General features: G+C 36.1%; 1 protein-coding gene and 2 non-coding genes across 5 annotated transcripts in view; all 3 read right to left on the reverse strand.

The window, feature by feature from the left end:
- GRAMD1C (GRAM domain containing 1C) overlaps positions 1 to 17,537 on the reverse strand; it is a 92,007-nt gene that overhangs the window by 10,857 nt on the left and 63,613 nt on the right. For 2 of the 3 annotated variants that reach the window (XM_068546726.1, XM_068546725.1), the window contains exons 8-13: positions 14,986 to 15,145; positions 8,571 to 8,708; positions 3,979 to 4,097; positions 2,397 to 2,539; positions 1,526 to 1,629; positions 5 to 181 (exon numbers count right to left, since the gene is read on the reverse strand). In XM_068546726.1, the coding sequence (XP_068402827.1) occupies positions 5 to 181; positions 1,526 to 1,629; positions 2,397 to 2,539; positions 3,979 to 4,097; positions 8,571 to 8,708; positions 14,986 to 15,145 (841 nt within the window). The remainder of the gene's footprint in view (positions 1 to 4; positions 182 to 1,525; positions 1,630 to 2,396; positions 2,540 to 3,978; positions 4,098 to 8,570; positions 8,709 to 14,985; positions 15,146 to 17,537) is intronic. The other variant, XM_068546727.1, reaches the window with a different exon arrangement.
- LOC137766909 (U6 spliceosomal RNA) lies at positions 8,999 to 9,100 on the reverse strand. Its single transcript, XR_011074436.1, has one exon. It is a non-coding gene; the product is annotated as a U6 spliceosomal RNA (small nuclear RNA).
- Positions 11,914 to 11,985, reverse strand: TRNAV-CAC (transfer RNA valine (anticodon CAC)). The gene has a single exon. It is a non-coding gene; the product is annotated as a tRNA-Val (tRNA).

The raw sequence follows: 17,537 nt of genomic DNA on the forward strand, positions 1-17,537 counted from the left end.
CTACCTGTAATATCCCCTTTGGCATCTAAGCCCAGGTCTCCAGAAGAACGCTGAGAAGAAAGTTTAGCAGCTGTTTCTGCTGTTCTGTTGACTGTTCGCCTTCTCCTTCGTAGGCCACTAAGTTTTCCAGGGTCTTCAATGGACTGATTTACCATAGATTCTTCCGTTAACAAATCTGATTCTAAGAAGAAAAAAATCTTTAGATAGTGGAGAAACCTTCTCAACTATAAGATACTGGGGGGTTGGTCGTTGTTTTGTTCTCAGTTTGCTTTTTTTTAGACCTTGGTAACTTTCTTTAACTATTACTCAGATTCTCATGGCCTAGATTCAAACTTTACTCTTAATGAAAAGTTTTGGAGCGTACGATGATCTCATAATGAGGCTGCATTATTCTAGGAAGAATGAACTGTATTAATTAATGACAGGATCATCAGAGCAAATTTGCCATGTGCTATATTAAGTATTAATGTAGAGATTTCAGTTATGGAAACAACCCACTTACATTGGATCATTAGAAAGATTTCCAAGATAGATTATAGTACTTGACTGTCAATCTCAAAGGAAGGAGAAGCATATAATAGTTCTAATTTACAATGAGGGTTTGCAAAAAAGGAAGCACTAGTAAAGAAAATCTGCAAACAACCTATCAATAAAAACCTCATTTTTCACATTTGTTTTAACCTTTCCCTTCACCAGATTTTTCATTATAAGTTCATTATCTAGTGGCCAAACTCATTTTTGAGTTTCATTTTTCTAGTGATCTGGAGCTTAATCATGAGATAACCAAAGACAAGGAAACAAGGAAAATAAATAATCAACAAGCTGGATGATGAAGCCTTAAATTACCCTGAGTTGATTGGCCACCACCTTTTCTTTAACTAAAATTAATTATGCTCACATATGTATCTATATGTTTTTTCCTCATGTATATTTTAAGGAATATCCAAACAGAACTACATCACCTCCCCTGTCTAGTACCTACCCACCTCCACCAAAACCACACATGTACGTGGTACCATTGCTAGGTGGGCCTGCGTAAACCCCGGAGAGCTGCATTGGTAAGGGAGATGTGGGCCTTAGGATGCTCCAGACCTTCGTGGGCACAAGTGCATACTTATGACCGGATTACCCAGTCCCTCACTGCAGTCAGCTTCCTTGGCTCCTTACAGAGGGAGGGAGTGTGACAGCTCCTAACTGTGTGATCTTGGACAAGTCACTTAACCTCTCTGTGTGTTTCAATGGAAAAAAAAAATAACAGTACTTATATCTCACAGGGTTGTAATGACTTGATATTTATAAAGCACACAGAACAACGTCTGGCATATCATAAGCATTATAGAAGTGTTTGGTAGACCAATGAAAATTAGAAGTTTTGAAATTCCAAGTGGAGTAGTTGGAATCACTTCAGTAGGAGTCATTCCAACATCATCTACCAGTTCCTGCTATGAATCCAAATGAAGAATCCATCCATCCTGTTAATAAATGCCATTTTTACAAAAATAGATAAATCAAGAAATTTACAAACCAAGCTGTTTGAAATAGTCCGCCAAGGAACTCCAGGAATTCTTCTCAATTAAAGATTTGACAACGGCCCATGGTTGTTTTTTGTATTTCAAATCTGTTGAAACTCTAATAGATAAGGAAGAAAGAAGAATATTTAATTTACAAAATTTAATTATATTATTAACATTACAATTAGATGTAGGAATGAATTCAGCGGAAAGCCAAAAGGATTCAAAGTCATTAAGACTATTAAAAAGAAAATTGTTCACTGATAATGAATTCTTTAAAAAATTACTGGGCGCTGCTAAAATTTCATCAACTTGGCATTTTATTTCTTTCCTTTCTCTAACCCTGAATTTTCTTTACGTAACTAGCAATAAAGGCTCAAAATAAATTTTAAATTTCCTAAATGCCTCGTATACAAAATCTCTAGTGGTCATACATTAGCTGCAAGTCACTACATTAGCTGAGGCTAGGCCAATTGTGTGATGGCCCAGCACCACCTTCAACATGCCAACATTTCTGGTCTCCCATCTCAACAGAGCTGTTTACCGCCCACCATGTGCTCCTCAAGTCTCCCAGTCCCCTTGCCATTAAACGGGGTCCTGGGACCAGTTCTGGCCACTGGACTGTGAGCACGGCTCTACAGCTCTCTCTTCCAGTGGCAACTGAAGTGACACATATTCTGGATTGCGCAGCCCCGGGAGGTCAAAGCCTTCATCAGCCTGGGTCCTCGAGTAAGGATCCCCGCCCCTCTGCGGACTGCCGGTGGACACATAAATCAAGAAATAAAGCTTTGTTGTGTAAGGCTACCACTAAGATTTCGGGATTGATATGTTACCAGCACACAGTGTAGCCTGTCCTGACTAAAACACTCATTTACAGCAGCTCACCTCAACCGGCATTTCTGCTTTGAAGATCGGATGATATAGTATCTGTTCAGAGTATAGAAGTAATCATGGTAGGGGACGTCGTGTGTCAGCACTTCTGAATCTACCAAATAAAATTGTGCTTCCCGACTTTCTTTATACAGTCTCTGTCAAAATAAGATTAAATTTTTTTGCATGTACATGTTTAATACATCAAATTCCTCGCCAATTTAGAGCCTATATACTAGAATTCCTTCTCACAAATTACAAAAAACATGAGAAGCTTATATACAGAGCCAGAAGGGTCACCGTGTTGGCTGTGAGATCTATGAATTGAGACGGGACCTGCAGAAATAGTATTTGCTGCCTCTCTGTCATTTCACTGTATAATTGTTTTTTTCCTTTCTTGTAGGCATGAGGAGGAGAAAGGAACTACATAATCTCTCTCGTGTGTGTTAGTAATTTATAAAGAATTGCAAATGTTCCTGGTAGGGAAACAATTCAAAATTCAATTGAACAAAGCCAGGACCCCACCCTAAAATTCATCAAAGTTTAACAAAACCACCCTTCACCAAAAACGTGAAGGAAGGAGACAACCAAACAAAACACTGCTTTCCCTAAACAGGATCAGAAGTGGTTGCTGGCCAAATCTTTCTCATTTTCACCTTACCGATTCTGCCCATCCTCTAAGGTTATCAAAGACTCTCAATTCAAAATACAAAACTTCTCTTAAATGTTTGAAAATATTTGGAAGAAAAAAATTTAAGTCCTTTTGAACACTGACGGACAAAAACTATGATAGCACAACTAATTCAGATGTTAATAAATATTTTCTAACTTTGCAGAACAGTTATACTATATGTCAACAAAAACTGGCCAGACATAAACCCCACTGTATGACAGTGCCATGCTGGTCACACAGTAGACAGAGCATTAAATATCTTACAGTCTCTTCCTCATATGTCACAGCAGCCATCTAGTTATTTGGCCCTAACCCTAGACATGATCCAGTAAATCAGATTCCAGTAGTGTTCTTTTAAAAACCATTTATTATGGAAAAGTTCAAACATATACAAGAGTAGAAATGAACATTATACAATAAACCCTCAAAAACTCATCAACCAGCTTCAACAGTATTAACTCCTGCCCAGTCCTGTTTCATCTGTACCTCTCCCCATGTTCCCTCCCTCTACTCCCATCCTCTGCCTGACTAGATTACTTTTAAAAGACACCCTAGATACCAACATAATTTCATCCAAAAATACATCAGTATATCTCTTTATAAATTCCTCATATATCCCTTTAAAAGATAAATATTCTTTTCTTTAAAATATAGCTACAATACCATTATTGCACATAAAAATGAACAATTTGTTAAATCTCAGAAATACCCTTTTACAGTTGGTTTGTCTGAGTTAGGATTGAGTTAATTTGGTTGATATACCTCTTAAATCTCTTTTAACCTGTACACAGCTTCTCCTCTATTTTTTTCCTTGCCGTTTATTTGTTGAAACTGTCCTGTAAATTGGTGACTAGGACCTATGATAGGCATCTTCCCTCTTCCCACATGCACGATTCTTTTGGAATACTGGCAGCATAGACATACCTGCTTTTCAGTGGCCGTGGTGCACTTTCCAGTTAGTGGATTATTAAGGACTATAGTGTAGGTCATGGTTCTCAGTTGGTCACCTCCAGGTTCTACATTCCAAGGGGTAGATACTACATCTAATCACAGCAAATATAAAAAGAGTTAGTTCTAGAAATTTGAGGGGTATGGCTTGGAATGGAATCAAAGAGGGAGTTTTTGAATTATTTCAATTTTTATTTTTGACCAATCCTAACTTCCTTATAACTGTGTTATTAGTTTAACGTTAAACAAGAGTAAAATCACATGTTAGGCACTCTTCTTGTATGTGACATACGCCCCATCTATGATCCATTTACTTCTAAATTGTAGTCTATTAAAAAACTTTTTTCTGGGCTTTCCTGGTGGCGCAGTGGTTGAGAATCCGCCTGCCAATGCAGGGGACACGGGTTCGAGCCCTGGTCTGGGAAGATCCCACATGCCGCGGAGCAACTGGGCCCGTGAGCCACAACTACTGAGCCTGCGCGTCTGGAGCCTGTGCTCCGCAACAAGAGAGGACGCGATAGTGAGAGGCCCGCGCACCGCGATGAAAAGCGGCCCCCACTTGCCTCAACTAGAGAAAGCCCTCGCACAGAAACGAAGACCCAACACAGCCATAAATAAATAAATAAAATTAAAAAACTTTTTTCTTTTCTCTAGAAGATAAAATTAAAAGTCATTTCATCAGTAGGCTTCTCTTTAAAGTCCCCAGTACCTACACAGAGAAGTAATGGTGCTGGCCTTATTAAACAGAGATAGAACACGTCAACATTTCCATCACTGAGGACAAGACCTTGAATTATGCAGCAATATGATCTGATCCCAACTTGTGGGGAAATCACGTCGATGAGAAATCATGTAGTGTTAATGGCTTATCTGCCAAGATCTTTAATCAAGGAGGGAGCAATGGAATATAAATAAACTATGTAACCTTTTCTATATGAAGAAAGCTATAGAATAATCTGTCTGCATTTATGGCAAGATCTTGGTCAAAATTCTCTTTTATTTACTTAGCAACAACACAGTGAGTAAAATTACACTTTGAACGGAAATATATCTTTAGAACATAGCGCCATACATTAACAAAGGTCCTTTAACAAGCCAAACACTAGGAAAATATAGGTAACAACATCATGAACTCTATTCAAAGATCTGACTAAGCTGGCTAATGTTGGCACAATGGATTTAGGCAATTAGTATATCTGGCTGCTATTCATCAGTGTCCTAAAACATAGGAGCCTTTATCTAACCCACTACCCATCATCAAAGGATTGAAGCAAGGCTTTATGATATATCCAATTTTGCTCAACTTCTTTCATTGAGTTAGGCCTAGAGATTTAATGAGGGATCCTGAAGCTGCCTTTTGCATATCTAGAAAAATTGTGCAAGCAAATTAAAAAGGCAACATTACAAACCATGGAATCTACAATACAGAATTTGCTGTAAAAATGATTTATTTAGTTGTCCAAGAAAGAGATATAAAATTAATTATAAAATACTTTTCAAAAGATCATTTTGGTCATATGTCAGCCTGTTTCAGAAAAATTATACAAATAGTCCATTGTTAATCAGCAACAGAATTTAAAGATATCATTGAATTCTGCCATTAAAACTGCACACCATTCAACAAAGCAACTATCAACAAAGATAAAAGTGTCTCTTCCACTTGTATTTTCACCAATGTTACCAACAAGCCTATTGAACGTCATGTGCCAGAACATCGCCTACTTCACAGAGACAGAAAGTAGAATGGTGGTCATCAGGAGTTGGGGAGAGGGGGAAATGGAGAGTTATTGTTTAATAGGTACAGAGTTTCAGTTTGGGAAGATGAAAAAGTTCTAGAGATGGATGATACTGATGGCTGCACAACAAAATGTGAATGTACTTAATGCCACGGAATTGTACTTAAAAACGGCTAAAACGGTAAATTTTATGTTACGTATATTTTACCACAAGAAAAAAGATTGGTGAATCTAGGTAATGGGTATAGGTTTTATTATACTATTCATGCAACTTTTCTGAAGGTTTACATTTTTTCAAAATTAAAAAGTTGAATAAAAAGACTTAAAACTGAGCTTTGAATTACAAAAGTAGTGTCATACAATAGTAAACAAAGATTTAAAAGAATCCAATTTAAATAATTTTTATTGAAAATTATTAAGAATTATCATCATTTTTAATAATTTTAAATAATTATTAAAAAATAGATCCAGTAGTAGCCATTTTAGTGCTGAAATTAGGTTAAATCCACAAATAACTGACCATACTAAACTTTCCCATTAAATTCTTGATATTTTTAGAAAGGAGCCTTTGAGACCCATTCTCAAGAAACACAACTTTGATTACTAGGTAACAAGTTCAGAAGATAACATGATAGTGTGCAATCATAAGCAGATTATCTCTTTTGGGGCAAACCTTCTGACTAATTCTAGGTCTAAAGACAACATGCCTATAACTATTTATACTTGTGATTAGCCAGAAGCCTTTGCTGCCCAAAGCCATTTATAGCATCAGATAGCAAACAGTCATCCATATTGAAGCTAGATATGATATCAGACACCAAATGCAGCTATGATTCAAAAAACAAACTTCATTTAGTACCAGCGTGGAATAACATGCTAGTTTCTTGTGGGCCTTTTCAGCCATAAAAATAGTGGTGCAATATCAACAGGCATCATCTTAGAAAATTAAGAGAAATAATGTATCCTACTCTTCTGAAATAGCAAGTTCTCCAGGCAGACATGAATGGCAAGAAGATTCAAAATAGATTCAGAACAGATATAATAAGTTAAATATAAGCTACTGAGTGAAAAGAAAGATTTATATCCCTCAGGTATTATACATTTTTAAAACTGGAAGAACTAGGGCTTCCCTGGTGGCGCAGTGGTTAAGAATCCGCCTGCCAATGCAGGGGAGATGGGTTCGAGCCCTGGTCCAGGAAGATAGCACATGTCGCAGAGCAACTAAGCCCGTGCGCCACAACTACTGAGCCTGCGCTCTAGAGCCCTTGCTCCGCAATAAGAATAAGCCACTGCAATGAGAAGCCCGCGCAACGCAATGTAGAGTAGCCCCCGCTCTCCGCAACTAGAGAAAGCCCGCGCGCAGCAACGAAGACCCAATGTAGCCAAAAATAAATAAATAAATTAAAAAAAAAAAAAAACTGGAAGAACTGAAAAAAGTAATGATTTTAAAAACATGACATTCTTAATATAATCACAAGACTCAATAGCTATCAATTAGAAACTGCTTTGCTACTCTACTATAAATAAGGAAAAATTACTCTTTACAACTGAATCTATATCAATGATATAATCTATGAATATGTAATTATGTTTACATAAAAGTTTCAAATAAAGGAATAACATCTAATCGTTAATAAAATGGCTAAATTATAAACTATATTTAAATTGATTGTAGAATAACTTTCTCTTTGACTATGTCAAATGACTCAGCTTATACGGATCTCTGCTACTGCTGATTTCTAATTTTATATAGCAAGCTAAACCACATGCTCCCAAAGTTTCTAAAATATCTTGAAATATTGAGGATAAATTCAATTTCAAATTGACTACAAGCTTATTTGAGATGTTTACCAAAATAGAACTTTTAATACATAATCAATAAAATCTTTTTTAGAACTAACTTCCTAACCGGAATTTTTTTTTTTTTTGGTATTTTCATTAAGGTAGACCATAGACACTGCAATCTCAAATTTCCATGAATTTGCACAGAGAAAACACACACGTGTACCACTACCCAGATCAAGACAGAGAACTTTACCAGTATCCCAGAAGCCCCCTCCCAGTCTTTACCCACCCAATTACCAACAGCAGTTAACTAGTATGCTGATTTTATGTCCCTAAATAACTTTTACCTGTTTTTGAACTTTATATAAAGAAATCATAGTATGTACTGTTTTGTGTCTGGCTTCTTTTGCTTATTATTACAGAATATCAGTAAGATTTACTCATTATTATAAGTAGCAGGTTTTTTTTTTTCATTGCTATACAGTATTCTTTTGTGTGAACATACACAATCTGTTTATCCATTCTATTATTGGTGGATATTTGGGTTGTTTTGAGTTTGGGAGCCATTATAAATAATGCAGCTATGAACACTGCAGTACATGTCATTCAGAGTACACATGTACCCATTTCTGAAGGTTATATATACCTAATAGTAGAATTGTTGAGTCAGCTTTAGTAGATACTGCCAAACCATTTAGCAAAGTAATTGCACCAATTTATACTCTACTAGAATCCAATTTTTCCACAGTAGAACCATTTTAAAGGTGGTTCAACCCAACTAAACTGCCACATTAATAAATAAATGGAGTTTTCGTTCTCAAAGGGTCTGAACTTAATTGTAGGTAGGACCTGACTAATTGGACAATTATACTATTTACATGTGATTTTAGCCAAAACACCTAAACACTAGTTTATATATCACCGAAATAAAATGGAAGCCTGTCTAAATTTTCCCCTTGACAACATAAATCAATTAATATAGGCTCAACCCTCTAAGGATAATAATATTCTCCCAAATTTATCATTAGATAAGAACACAAGACCAACCTATTATATTTCTAGAACTGGCAAATATCTGCATAAAGCGTGAACTGGTGAACAGCAACTCAAACATTCTCTCAGCACTGATACGAAAAACACGGTTGATATAAAGTCTTCCATGAAGATCTTTCTCAGGAATATTTTCTGGGGAAACAAAAAACATGGAACAAAAAGTGAAGAAATCAGGGAAAGGTAATTTCAAGGTTTTGTTTTGTTTGTTTTGGGCACAAAATGGTTTTTAAATGTGATTACAATGATCAGCACATTACAGGACACTATTAAAACTCTAAATTGGTATTATATACATATGTACTATGTATAACTATACATAATAGTATATAGTAATTAAACTATATATGATCAATAGTTCAGTCAAAACCCAAAAGATGTAGAAATATTTAACTTGAATATCAAACTCCTATAATATATCATTCAAAAGAATATTTCACGAATTTCTGTGTCATCCCTGTGCAGGGGCCATGCTAATCTTCTCTGTATCATTCCAATTTTAGTATATGTGCTGCCAAAGCGAGCACTCAAAAAAATATTTCAAGAGTGACAAGGGCAGTACTGAGACACATAGGGTGGTATCTACCACGGCGAAGAGAAGGTCCTATTTCTGAATACGCATTCAGTAATGACTAAGTCATGAATGACTCGAATATCTATCTGCTGCACTCACTAACTTACTAGCCTGAACACTGTTTCAAACTTGACTTAAAGCTCACTCCCCCAAGACAAGTACCACTGTATCCACTACTTACTCCCAATACCACACATTAAAAGAAATCCTTCTGAAAAGTATTCTTCAAAGCTAAATAAAGCCCAACAGAATATTACATTTTTCTAAGAACTTGACAGCGATAATTATGTTGAAAACTCCTGGTAGCAAATGAAGAAGCAACATCTGCTCACCTCTCCTCATGTTCCCTGGAAACACTGCATAAAAGAGCCCAGGAATCTATGGTGCTTAGCATATGGCAGGTATTGTGCTAAGCACATTACAAATATTCACTCTTCTTATCCTCACAGCAATCCTGTGAGATAAGAGGTATTAACATCTTCATCTCCATCGTACAGATGAGAAAACTGAGACACTGAGAGAACTGCTGAAACTCGCTGAAGCTCTGTGGCTAGTGAGTGACTGAATTGGAATTTGAATTCACTGTAGCTCCAGAGCACACAAACTAAACCTCTATTTTATAGTTCAAGGAGTTTAACTTAGAAGAATTAAAAGGAAATGAAAAAAAAAAAAAAGGACATCTAGGAACAGGAGCCTGGTAGAATAAAGGAAATAGAGTAAAGCAATCCAATGTGAAATTTTAATGATTTCAGGACTGGGATTATTTATTATTTCAAGGATTATGCCTGTCAGTACAGAATGACAACTGTGACAAAAGCTCCCCATAGTTCACAAATCGAGCTCTAAGAATTATCTGTGTCAAGCATCTGTCCATGTTAAGCCATGAGAAGCAGTCACTTAAAGTAAAAGACAGTGGTCTAAGAATCAGAAAAACTCTTCTAGCTTTGCCTTCACCCCAGCTATTGGTTTTTCTCCCTCATGAAATGGTTTGTGTCTCCCTATTTTGCTACAGGTGCAAAGAACTTAGGGATATCGGGTAGATACTGATTTACCTTCTCCCTGTAACAATACTATGTGTAGGCAAAAGCTATTCACTGCAATTTCAAGTAATGGCTCCTTCGGCATAGAAATGAATCACCGAAACTAGGCAATTAACTAAGGTTCTGTGAGGCAACTTCCTAATTAGGCTTGAGAAATAGCTTTTTCTGACATAGAAGTACTACATGTTCATTGTAAAAATAATTCATGTATTCACAAAGAAAGCAAACAAGTACAGGTGATTCTATTAATCCTGCTCATCACCTTCACAGAACTTATCCCAACTTGTAATTATATTTTTATTGGCTTAGTGACTTGTGTATTGTCTCTCTCTTGCACTAGACTCTAAGTTCTATGTGAGCAGGGATCATGTTGATTTCAAACACCTAAGTACGTTACATGTTTGGCACACAATAAGTGTTAAATAACTTTCTGAATGAATAAGTGACTATGGAAAACGCAAAAAATCTTAGGGTCTACTTTTATTTATAGGACTTTAAATTTGCAATCATATTTTTAAACTTTTTATTTTTTAATAATTTTAGAGGTACAATTAACTAAACTAGGCTTTATTCCTATTTTTTCCAGTAATGTCCTTTTCTGTTCAAGAACCCAACCCAAAGTCCCATGTTGAATTTAGTTGTTATCTTCTTAGTCTCCTCCAATCTATGACAGTCCCTCACTTTTTCCTTGTTTTTCAGTGCCCTTATACATTTGAAAAGTACAGGTCAGGTATTATGTAGACTGTCCCTCAATTTGGGTTCATCTGAGGTTTTTTTTTTTCATGATTAGACCGGGGTTTGGATTTTGGGGAAGAATACCACAGAGGTGAAGTACCCTTCTCCTCAAACTCAGGGTGTACACATATCAGCATGACTTATGATGATGTTAACCTTGATCACTTGGGGGTGTCTGGCAGGCTTCTCCACTTCAAAAGTATTATTTTCCTCTTTCCACATTCTATTTGTTAGAAATGAGTCACTAAGTTCAGCCCATACTCAAGGGGAGGAGAATTAAGCTCCACCTCCCGGAAGGGGGAGTATCTACATATATTATTTGGAACTCTGTAAGGAAGACTCGTGCTTGCTCCCCGATTTATATATTTATTCAATCATTGGTATCAGTATGGACTTATGGATAATTATTTTATACTTTAGGTTATAATGCAGTATTATCATTTATTTTGCTGCTCACATTTTTTTTGTTCGGCCATTAGAAGCTCTTTCAGGTTGACTCCTATGTCCTTTTGACATGCCTCTTTTTTTCTTTTTCAAGCACTTCTTTATATTCTGGCACTACAAGATGTTCCAGGTTCATTTTGTATATTCCCCAACTGGGCCCTAGAAGCAGCCATTTCTCTAAGGAGTCCTGGAACTATAATTTTTCAAAAGTAAGTTTCCTGTTCACATTTAAGAAGGACATAAATTACACTTATATAAATATTTCAATACAATATCTTCATATTTCATTTAAACTCCATTATTCGATAAATTGTTCTATATCAAGACTGGTAAAACATAATCTGTGGTATTGCTGCTGGAAATTAACAATAATACTTTTTGTATGTAAATGTGTTTGAGGAAGTAAGGATATGAAACAAACTATTTCCATCTGGGATTATTTTTTTTTATATTTATTTATTTGGCTGTGCCGGGTCTTAGTTGCGGCATGGGGAATCTTTGTTGCGACATGCACGATCTTTAGTTGCGGCATGCATGCGGGATCAAGTTCCCTGACCAGGGATCGAACCCGGACCCCTGCATTGTGAGCGCAGAGTCTTAACCTCTGGACCACCAAGGAAGTCCCTGGGATTATTTATCTATTAAATTCATGGTACTTTAAAGCTTCCTACCTAAATAACATCAGCAATAATATTGCTGGAAATTTATTAAGCTAGCAGGTGGCATTCTAAATGGGGAAAGGAACACTGCTCAAATTAGTAGCAGGTTACTATTTCCAATAAAGAAGAAATACTATTTCAAGCATGTAAGTTTGAAAGTGGCCAGTGGAAATCGTGGGAAAATTGAGACATAAATATGAGAAGGACCTGGACATGAATAAAACTGAAACCAGATATTGATAGTATTTTGAGGATGTGTGAAAAATGTATTAGGTAGGTATGCAAGAAAATTAGGTAATTTGGAGTTTAATTGAGTAACTAAGGACACACAATTTGTTTTATCTTCCATTTTCTAAAAATGGGTGATTAGGGCTCATATGCAATACAGAAACTACATCACTATTATTCTTTGTTTATTTCTAGATAAAGACACAGCTTATATGAGTTTTAATGTTATCCTTTAATCATTAACATTAATTTTATAGGAACTCAATAAAGAAAGTAAGGCATTTTTTTTAAAGGACCATTCTTATAAAAGAGCAGGTGAGAAAGAAGGGGGGAAAAAAAATCCCCATTTTGCTGTCACTTACGTGTCTGGCCACTGGGTGCCAGAGTAGATCTTCCTACAGTTAGAGGTTCAGGCAGGCAGGGGATAACTAATTCACAGGACTGCATGCCCAAGCATGAATGGTAAGGACACCAAGAGAGTCTAGTCATTCCTGGTGCTCGATTCTTTTTTAAAAAAACTTCCTCTCAACTATCTTTTCAAAAGAACACATCAACTGTCTTCTTAATGCATTCTATGATATTTTAGGGACTTGTTTATTTTTATTTACGTTTTTAAGAGCGTGGGTTTAGTTTTCATCAGAGATGCTTCAGTGTTTCCAAACCAAGGTTGAACTTGATTTGGATTTGGTTTTCAAGGATTTGGTCTTGGTTTGGTTTTGGATCTGGATTTGATCTTAGATTTGGACTTGATTTGGATTTGACTTAGATTTGCCTTGGATCTAGTTTTGGTTTTGATGGATTTAGTAAACAGCCTTCAGGGGTTCCCAAACCAGGTCTAAGCCGAACAGTAAGTGGACTAGCAAATACAATCCTGCCGGACAGATCCAAAGCACTACAACGTCCCCATCGCCAATATTCTGGTAGGAATATTAATATAACATGCTGGTACAAAAGCAGGTATAGCAAAACTCCACTGGCATTACTCCTTTCTTGAAATTTGAAAGTAGTCACTACCCTAGATCTTTCCCATTGTCTCCTCACTTCACTGACTTCAGTGTCAATAATCTTACAGCTAAAAAGAAAAAAAATTCCTTGAAATGCCCACTTGATAAGCATGACAAGCCCTAGGTTATTGGTTCTAACAAGAGAAAGTAAAGAGAATATGATTTGCTATAAAGTTTCCCTTAAGCAACTGCTTTTTATTTTTATTATATTCTCTACTTTTGAATCTCTATTTCTCTTCTTTTTTTTTTTTGTGGTTAAGGAAAGTAGTAAAATTATAGTGTTACACCATGAAGATTTTTATTATGATTTTTTTAAACTCAAACATTATTAAAGACTCAAAGGTAAGACCTGAAACCATAAAACTTCTAGAAGAAAACATAAGCAGTACATTCTTTGACAGCTTTCTTAGCAGTATTTTTTTGTGTATGTCTCCTCTGGCAAGACAAATAAAAGCAAAAATAAATAAATGGGACTAGATCAAACTAAAAAGCTTCTGCACAGTGAAAGAAACTATAATCTAAATGAAAAGGCTGACTAGAATGGGAGAAGACATTTGCAAACAATATATCTGATAAGGGGTTAATATCCAAAATATACAAAGAACTCATACAACTCAACAACTGAAAACCACCTGATTAAAAAATGAAATGAGCAGAGGACCTGAATAGATATTTTTCCAAAGAAGACATACAGATGGCCAACTGGCACATGAAAAGATGCTCAACATCACTAATCATCAGGGAAATGCAAATCAAAACCACAATGAGGTACCACCTCACACCTGTCAGAATGGCTGTTATCAAAAAGACAGCAAATAACAAGTATTGGGGAGGATGTGGAGAAAAAGGAACCCTTGTGCACTGTTGGTGGGAATGTAAACTGGTGAAGTTACTATGGAAAATAGTATGTAGGTTCCTCAAAAAATTAAAAATAGAACTACCATACAATCTAGCAATTCCACTCCTGGGTATTTATCTGAAGAAAACGAAAACACTAATTCAAAAAGATATATGCACCCCACTATGTTCACTGTAGCATCATTTACAGTAGCCAAGATATGGAAGCAACCTAAGTGCCCATCAACAGATAAATGGATAAAGAAAGTGTGGTATATATATATATACATACACACACACACAATGGAATATTACTCAACCATAAAAAAGAATGAAATCTTGCCGTTTTGACATAGATGGACCTAGAGGGTATTATGCTTAGTGAAATAAGTCAGACAAAGACACATACTGTATGCTTTCACTTATATGTGGAATCTAAAAACCAAAACAATGAACAAACATAACAGAAACAGAGTCATAGATAGAGAGAACAAACAAGTGGTTCCCAGAGGGGAAGGGGGTTGGAGGAGGAGAAAAACAAGTGAGGGAGATAAGAAGTACAACATCCAGTTACAAATGAGTCATGGATAAAAAGAAAAAAATTGCTTTTCCCTTGCTACTGCTTCATCTCCACCATCTTAAGGCTTGGGACGTTAAAAGCTAAACGTGATGAAGATTTTCAAATTCCAGGCTTCTGAAAAGTGGAGAGAGGTTAGATTTAGCAGTCCCTTTCCTCTATTTCTTATTAACTTCCATCCTTTTTTGGTTCATTATAGAGTGAGACCGTATCTAATGCAAAAACCAAATGCTCAATTTGCACACACCTAATATAAAAGTAAACATTAAAAGACGTAACTGAAATTTTACTAAAATTTATAAGAAATTCTTTACCTTCATCAACAGAATCTGAAGTGCTGCTTTTGTCCAAAGAAAGATATTCATTTTTATTCAAGTCCAGTGATTTTGACGACAGTCTACTTAACCTCTTTTCTGAAGTTAGTGAAGGGCTTTTGATCTGTTTCTCACTTTGGGGTTCCTCTTTCCCTAACCCCTAAAAAGCAAACAATGAGATCTTTAATAATAAAGACACTTTGAAATACTGCTTTTTGAAAAATTTGTTATGTTTGTATCACATTTCCAATTCAGTCCAAAAAATATTGGTAGATAACATAGACCATCCTAAAGTCATCTTCTTATACATTAATGAACAATAAATTTATGAAGAACATCATAAAAAAAGAACTCACAGACAATTAACAACGTGTGAATCACTTAAGTCGAAGAGAAAGGGGACAAAGGACAAAAATAATAGAACAGTCAGTTCTTTGGGGTGTGCAAAGGAAAGGAGTCAAACCCAGTTAGTTTCCCCAGACAATACCTGCCCCATCACCTCAAGGAAGAGAACTCACCCATCTCTCAAGACCAGTAACTAAAGGGGAAAGGGAAAGAAAAAAGAGAGATAAAAGTCACATAACAGTACAGTGAGGGAGAAAAGATTAAAAGGGAAAATTAATTTCACAGCAAACCCGTAAGAACAGAGTTGGCTTTGCTGTTAAGGGACTAAGGAATTGGGCATTAAAATATATTCAATATATACTGCTATCCATACTTTCTGGGAATGGCTTAATAAAGATATGTCATTTCTATAATAAATTTAATACTAGGCATTAAAGTATGAATGCTATTGCTATGTTAGTAGCATTCAAGTAGAACAGTATTATAATTAGGCTTAATAGAACAGTGTGATAAATATAAACTACACAGCAATGTACTTTCTTGCATTGTCTGTGTATAAGCAGATGAAAGACAGCAAAAGCGTATCTATAACTTCCTGCCCCATGAGATCTTTGAGCAGCACTGAACAACAGAAGCAGCTCCAGGGAGGAGACCGGTTTCCATTGGCCGCTCAGAAAGCAGAATTAACAACCGGGACCCAGGACTCAATTTATTAAAGGATTATACTATCCTAGTCGAGGATTGATTTTTCAATCAGAGAGTATTGTTAAAATCAAAACTTGATTTATTTCGGAGTTCCACACTACGAAGCAACAGGTTTATTAGCTGACCCAGGGTCTCTTTAGATGCTAAGTAGAGTAACTTTCCACACGTATTTCTCCTGTTGTTTCTAATTAAGATATAGTTCCTATTATAAAGAACGTGGACAGATACTTATAGGAAAAGTAACAGTCCCTATCTTTGAATGGTTAGCATCTGGACAATTTTTATTTCTTTGTATATTTTTCTATATTTCCTGAATTTTTACAAAGAGTGTTAATTTTATAACTTAAGAAAAACCTATTTTATTCTTGGAAAATATGTTATTTCTAACTTTTTGTTATTTCCAACTTTGTTGGAAGTAAAAATGAAACAAAGTAAGTGACATAGGATATTCATGATATCTGAGAATCTCACTTTACTGCTCTTGGGTGCAAAAGGAAAAAAAGGACCAAACTTCTAAATTACTTGTATTCCAGCAGCTCATGCATCTCAATAACAAAAAAACAAACAACCCAATCCAAAAATGGGCAGAAGACCTAAACAGACATTTCTCCAAAGAAGATATACAGACTGCCAACAAACACATGAAAGAATGCTCAACATCATTAATCATTAGAGAAATGCAAATCAAAACTACAATGAGATATCATCTCACACCGGTCAGAATGGCCATCATCAAAAAATCTAGAAACAATAAATGCTGGAGAGGGTGTGGAGAAAAGGGAACCCTCTTGCACTGTTGGTGGGAACGTAAATTGATACAGCCACTATGGAGAACAGTATGGAGGTTCCTCAAAAAACTAAAAATAGAACTACCATACGACCCAGCAATCCCACTACTGGGCATATACCCTGAGAAAACCATAATTCAAAAAAAGTCATGTACCAAAATGTTCATTGCAGCTCTATTTACAATAGCCAGGACATGGAAGCAACCAAAGTGTCCATCATCGGATGAATGGATAAAGAAGATGTGGCACATATATACAATGGAATATTACTCAGCCATAAAAAGAAACGAAATGGAGTTATTTGTAGTGAGGTGGATGGAGTTAGAGTCTGTCATACAGAGTGAAGTAAGTCAGAAAGAGAAAAACAAATACAGTATGCTAACACATATATATGGAATCTAAGGGGAAAAAAAAAAAAAGGTCATGAAGAACCTAGTGGCAAGACGGGAATAAAGACACAGACCTACTAGAGAATGGACTTGAGGATATGGGGAGGGGGAAGGGTAAGATGTGACAAAGTGAGAGAGTGGCATGGACATATATACACTACCAAACGTAAAATAGGTAGCTAGTGGGAAGCAACCGCATAGCACAGGGAGATCAGCTCTGTGCTTTGTGACCACCTAGAGGGGTGGGATAGGGAGGGTGGGAGGGAGGGAGATGCAAGAGGGAAGAGATACGGAAACATATGTATATGTATAACTGATTCACTTT

This window comes from Eschrichtius robustus, chromosome 6 (genome assembly GCF_028021215.1).
Source record: "Eschrichtius robustus isolate mEscRob2 chromosome 6, mEscRob2.pri, whole genome shotgun sequence".
Classification (NCBI taxonomy): Eukaryota; Metazoa; Chordata; class Mammalia; order Artiodactyla; family Eschrichtiidae; genus Eschrichtius; species Eschrichtius robustus.